The 6,507-nt window shown below is 32.1% G+C and overlaps 1 protein-coding gene across 2 annotated transcripts in view; it reads right to left on the bottom strand.

The window, feature by feature from the left end:
- LOC106457969 (protein scribble homolog) overlaps positions 1-6,507 on the bottom strand; it is a 256,183-nt gene that overhangs the window by 107,850 nt on the left and 141,826 nt on the right. For both annotated transcript variants that reach the window (XR_002610285.1, XM_022384070.1), the window contains exon 14: positions 661-766. Coding sequence is in view for 1 of the 2 variants with exons in the window: in XM_022384070.1 (XP_022239778.1) it covers positions 661-766 (106 nt within the window). In the remaining variant the exon portion in view is untranslated. The remainder of the gene's footprint in view (positions 1-660; positions 767-6,507) is intronic.

Below are 6,507 nucleotides of genomic sequence, written 5' to 3'. Positions count from 1 at the left end.
GAATCTCAGTTGACAAGCTGCACTATTTTCTCTAATACTATCGCAATATTAGTCTGGTGTGATTCACTTACGTTTTTGATCTTCTTTCTTCTGAAGATCCTATGTTCCTTTTGTCAAAGTGCACTCAGGCCGATTCAATTACTGTAGAATTTCGCTTTGACGGAATAAACTTATTTTTTTCTTATTTCTTATTCCACTGTTAGTTTCACTCTAATATATATATATATCAAATGTTAGGCCTAAGTCAGTCATTAGGTCTATCACTTTTACGTTACTTAACTTCACACCAACTATATTCTCTTTGCTTTTATCTGTCTAATACTGTCTGTCTGCTGCTTCCTGTTCATCTCACACTATTTATATCTTTATAACATAGTCATCTGGACCACTTTATATATTCTCGACACCAATTAGTTATTAACAAAACCTTCTACAATCGTCTGCTTTTAACTCTCATTATAAGAAAACTTAAAAATAATAAAATATTCACTCACAAATATAAATTAATCACTAATATTCAAACCAAAACAGTCTTTTTTTATCATGACAAAGATATCTTTATATTTAGAAACCTATTTTCTTTTTTCATAAGAACACAAAACAGTAAAAAAAAAAAGGCTAAATAAATATGTTGCTTTTTTCTGTCTAGAAATAAATTACTTGTTTTACTGCAATGATCAACTGTGACTGGTTCTTTTGAATCAACCATGTCTTCATCATTACAGGCTCGCTGAGGTCGGAAACTTTCAACTGTAATGTCTTCACTCTAAAACACAGAAAGAGTTATTAATTTTAATTTCCATTGAGTATTTTCATAAATACTAAAAATAACTGACATCTTAAGTGTTAAATATTAAGTCATGTCAATGATTCATAAACACCTGACAGAAGCCTGTTATGATCTTTTAATCTCGTCATATGAACGTTTGTTGAAACGTAAATAAGTTAAACTTTAGAAAAGCAAATTTCTTATTTTCAGTAGAATGTTTCTGAATAGGTTGTAAAATAAATTATTGATTAATGTTTTAATTTTAAACATATTAAAAACCATTTGTAGAACAAAGATTATTCCAGGTGTTGAAACAGATTTTTCACAGTATTTAAAATTAAACTCCAAAGGAACTATTTCTAAATAAATAAACTTAAAAACTACTGGTAACTTTTAAAGTTAAGTTTATTATTCTGTAAAAAGACACTGATAGCATGAAACATTACTGTTGTAATGTGTTCTATTACTAGGCAGGTTCTTTTGGATTATTTGCTAAAACAATGTCAAGTACAGTTGATATAATGATGACAAGAAATTAATTTATTTCTACCTTAAATTTTGTTACAGGCTATGTTCATTTGAAAAAGACACGATAACCTACACTACAAACACTGTATTGAATAAATACTTCACTGAATACCCAACAAATCTTCACAAACTAATTACTTGTACTTATAATGTACTCTTGTTTCTCCAAGTTCTATTATAGGTATTCTAGGAGTACTTTTATGAACTTTCTAGATCTAACATCATCATCATGATTAGCAATTTCCTCTAGCAAACAACCCAATTACAACAATGAAACTATAGCTTATAATACTGCTCTCTTCCTGGATTGTGAAGTCCTTTGAACAATCCCAATAAACAAATAAAACAGTACCTAAGTTGTCCATTCCCCAAATCTTTTTTTTGGTGAGTTTCTCTTCTGAGGCCCATAGCATGTAGACGGGATAACCTCTTTTCCCTTATCAATTGTGGTTGTCACTAAAAATTCAACTTATGATGTAGTAAGTACCATGTATGCACAGGGATTTCCTGGTCATAGACTATGATGTTACTCGAAGCTAGTTTAACCTTGCATCCATGTAACTTCCAACTTTTCTCTTGCTGGAACTTTATGTCCACCAGCTGTTTGCATCAATCCCTCTTCTTTCTTCATCTCTGGAGACACCTTCCCACCTTTCATTACCAAATCACGTTAAATTATTGTAGCTGTAGAACCAGTGTTGATCAACATACTACAAGGTTTTCTATTGATAAACCCATAGATACATGGATTGGTTTCTTTAAATAAGGAGCTTCTTATGTCACTTTGGGTGTCCCTATAGCACAGTGGATAGATCGTTGGATTTCTAATCCAAAGGTACCGGGTTCGTTCCCCGGCAGGGATGCCACCACCTTTGCCTGGTCCCAAGTCCAGGATGAGAAAGGAGGAGGGTTGGGCGTGGCGCTAGCAACTCCGCCCCGTAAAAACCAACCTGCTAAAAAATTACTGCAACAACAACTTCCGTCGGCGAGGTGTTGTTGGGGCCCTATGCTCCAGTGGGAGCCTACAGGGATTATTATTATTATTATTATATTATATCTCACTTTGGACAGATAGTGTTCCCAGTTGAGCTTTGCCCCATAAGTCAATCTAATTCCTGTTTTTTCAATGTCTGGTTAGCTCTTTGGTGTTCCTTAAATTCAGTTGGATTCATCCTTAGAGTAGTGTTTCCTTGGATTATTAACAGTTGTTGACTCCTCACAGTTCCATCTGTAATGGCCATGTTTCCAAAATTATTAATAGTTTCCCCTTTTCTGGCATCCTTTTGGAATACTTTTTATTACCAACAGGCTTTTGTCTGCAGTTCCTGAAAATATGTCCTTTCAAGTTACATTTGAAACAACTATTGTCTTGTAGTTTATTTCTTCCATTCTATGTAACTAATTCTTTTAATTCTTCCAGGCTATTCTCAGAAGAAGTTGATGTTTCAACACTACCCAATCTGATGATCCTGTAACTTCTATATAGTACTTTTAGTTGTTTATCAGCGACCATAATATACTCATTTTCCCTTAAAGATATACATCTACTTTGCGTCACCCTAATTCTCATATCCTTGTTTGTTATGGCATCTATAAACTAGTTACATACCAATGAATCTATCATTTCATACAGAGCATCAGGGTAAGATAATTGGGAGAGACTTGAGAAACCTCCTGCAAGTTCAACTAAGGTCTCCTCTTTCCTCAATAACCTGTTCCATAACATTTTTCTGGATACTTCCTTCTGGTGTGTCAATCCAAACCTGTTGGATAAGGCAGCTACCAATGTTTCATAGTTATTATGACTCTCATCTGGAAGGTTACTTGAGGTTGTTAGAGCTGGTCCTCTTAAAAGGGCAGCAAGTTGAATGGCTTGTTGTTCACTATTCTACACATTCATTTTGGAAATTATTTTAAACTGAGCCTAATTTACCTCTCACAGTATCTTTACATCACAGTCTGTTGGTTTCTCGATTGAGCAATGTCATTGACCTGCCCAACTAAATTTTGGAGCTTGATTTGGTATTGTCATAGCTGGAGTAGTCCAGGAAGATCCTGCAGTCACAGATACCACAGCAGTAGTGGTAACAGATGTTGACCAAATAGGTTTTTTTATTCCATACTTAATAGTAAATGGTGTTTTAGACTGGAACTCTTGATTAGATACAGAAAGAGGTGTGGCTGGCTTGATCATTGCATTTACCAATTCTATTTTCAGATGCTTTATTCTGTCATTGATTTCTTTTTTGCACTTTTTTTGATTTTGTCATTACAGCCTCTCTGCACTTTATTGGTGTATTCTTGTACTTCTTCAATTTAATCATTACAGCCTTTCTGTACTTCATTGTGTCTTTCTGCACTTTTTCAAACATGTCAAATTCCTTCTGTATGTCTCCAATAGCTTTATCTTCAATCAGATTTATTTTTTTTGTTCTTAATTCTTCTTTAAATATTATGTTTCTTTCTTTTAACTCCTCTTCTTCTAATTTTCAGTAAATTTCTTCTTGGTCTTCTTTCCACAGTTTTATCATTTCCAACAGATTTTGAGTCTCACTTCTTGTTTGGGTTATTATCTTGAAGTATTAAGTTTAGTCAAAGTTCTATTCTATTTTAAGCAAATTAATTCCACTTCTAACAGGAGCATTGAAATGTGTTCTATTGTTGGGCAGGTCCTCCTGAATTATTTATGAAAAATAATGCCAAGTACAGTCTGTGTAACAATAATAAATTAATTTATTTCTTCTATAATGTTTGCTACAGGCTATGTTTACTTTGACCCAAGTTGTAGGCCTAAGTTCACAAACAATGTTTGAACAGAAATTCTGAGACAATTGGTCTGCTCAACTTACAACAGAAGTTCTTTCTTAATTGATCAGTTAATTTAATAGGTACATTAACTATCACAAAAAAAAACTGAACTGAATCACTCATTAAATACTTCACTGAATCCTCAATAAATATTCACAAACTGATTACTTGTATGTATAATGTAATCTCGTTTCTCCAAATTTCATAAAATTACTAGATGATTACATCTTCATGAACTTTCTAGGTATTCTGGGATTATTTTGAGCATTCTAGATGTTTAGTCTCTAACAAATAACTAAAGTATAACACTGAAAATATAGCTTAATCACATGTAATTTTATATTTTAATTTACTTCTTGTTGATAGCTTCAGTCACATCACACAGCAGCACCCCTAGCTCTACATTTGCCTATTTTAATGAAGAACCTAAATACAATTACAAAAGTACTACCCAGCTATTTTTTACAGCTGTGTTTACTGCCATCAGTCTGTGAATAATACATTTATATAACAAAATGTTTACCACACAATTTTGATATCTAATTTGTTAAAATCCAAATCCTACATCTAATACATTTTCTCTTAGACTTTGCAAACAATCAAACAACACATTTACATATGTTTTACCTTACATTCGTATTTAATAGCTATCTCAATTATAATCCATTCCCATAGAAAGAATGTGCACAAATTTGTTCTTTCTTATGTAAAAAAAAAAAGAAGAGTTTTTAATGTTTTTTTTTCTTACCATTATATTTCATATTATGATGTAAGGGTTCAGAGATATGGTCCTCTGGTGGTATTAATATTAACAAATGCTTAATTGAATTACTTTTTGTTATAGTTTAATGGTTAATTAAAGAAAGCTATTGTAAGAATATTCCTGTGAAGTGTAGTAACATCTTATTGTGGTGGATGTTTTAAAGTAGGGTGCTAATGAAAATGTTGTAGGGCATCAACAATATTCTTGTCTGTTGAACTTGATATATATTTAGGCTTTTTTTTAAAGCTAGGAGCTTGTGTGTTTACACTTGCACTAGTTAACTTTACATGTAATTACCTGTTCTCTTTGTTAAGGGGAGACTAAATTTATATAGCTAATTAACAGATGTCTCCATATTAACTGTTTAAAGTTTAATGTTTAGTGATTCAATGTCAACTTTCATGTAAAAGCAAATACAATCTTAAATGAAAATGCTTTTATTTAATGTTGATTATGTTACTGCTTAGCAGTAGTTGACACAAACACATGTCTTTGATGACTAGCACCAGGTTGTAGATTAATGGTGTTGATTATCTCAGAATTTTTGGATGGCTCTAATTTTTCTCCTTATATTTAGTGGAAGAAAGACATCAACAATCTATAGTGAAGTCCAGAACTTCAAATTAAATTGAATTTGATAAAATTAGTTAGATTTCAAATTTAGCATTCACTGGAGACACATTTGTATTCACAATCATCTATAAAACCATGTACATTCCAAAAATATTTTCTATATCATGATTTTTTTATTGGACTCACTTTTATGTTTCAATATAATTTAGCTAGCTAACTCTTAAGCCAAGGAGGAAGATAAGATTAGCTTAAAGTTAGAATTTGATGTTTGTACTCTACTCCTAAAGCAGTCTTTTGAACCTTGTTTTAGGATAAGGTTAATATGTATAGAATTAGTTTTAGGCTAACATGTTTGGGGTCACTTAAATTGTCAAGGTTCCCCAACACTTGGACAAATGACGAATGTTACATCCACTGGGAAGAAGCATGTATTGCATATCCCATAATAATTTCAATAAAATGGGTTAATAACTTGTAATGAGAAAAACTCATGAACATTGAAGCCTTGTAACAAATCTTATTGTTATGTATTTATTTTTAATATGAACGTCGTTTAGATTAAATTTGTATTTAAAAATATGCATAACTTATCGTGTCAGATATGTATTGTGTGTAACGAATTTGTTATATATTTATTTTAATGGCAACGTTTGTTGGGATTGAGTTTATATGTAAAAACGTGCCTAGCTTACAGTGTTAGTTATGTACTGCAAAACTCCCGTCAATTCTCCAAGGTTGTAGAATATTCGTGAATGCAAGAATCGACAATATATCCACTTCCGTAACCAGTTAAATATAGTTCAGTATTGTTATCCGAAAAACATTTCCCACACATATAAAGATCAAGGCCAAAGGAGAGAGCTTATAAGTCTGCTAGGAACCTGTTATAACCGTGTATGCTAGCTAGCTTCTCAGCAATTGTATGTACATCAACTTCAAGCTTGCTGGATATCAAGGAGACTCTGAACTAGAAAGTAAGTTAGAGAAATTGTTGTTTTATAAAACTTTGTTTGTGGTAATTATTTGTAATAATTGTTGTTGTAAATTGTATTGTTGTGTATATATA

Source organism: Limulus polyphemus, unplaced genomic scaffold (genome assembly GCF_000517525.1).
Source record: "Limulus polyphemus unplaced genomic scaffold, Limulus_polyphemus-2.1.2 Scaffold399, whole genome shotgun sequence".
NCBI lineage: Eukaryota > Metazoa > Arthropoda > Merostomata > Xiphosura > Limulidae > Limulus > Limulus polyphemus.
The sequence above is the reverse complement of the archived record's forward strand: the minus strand, read 5'-3'. Positions and strand labels throughout refer to the sequence as shown.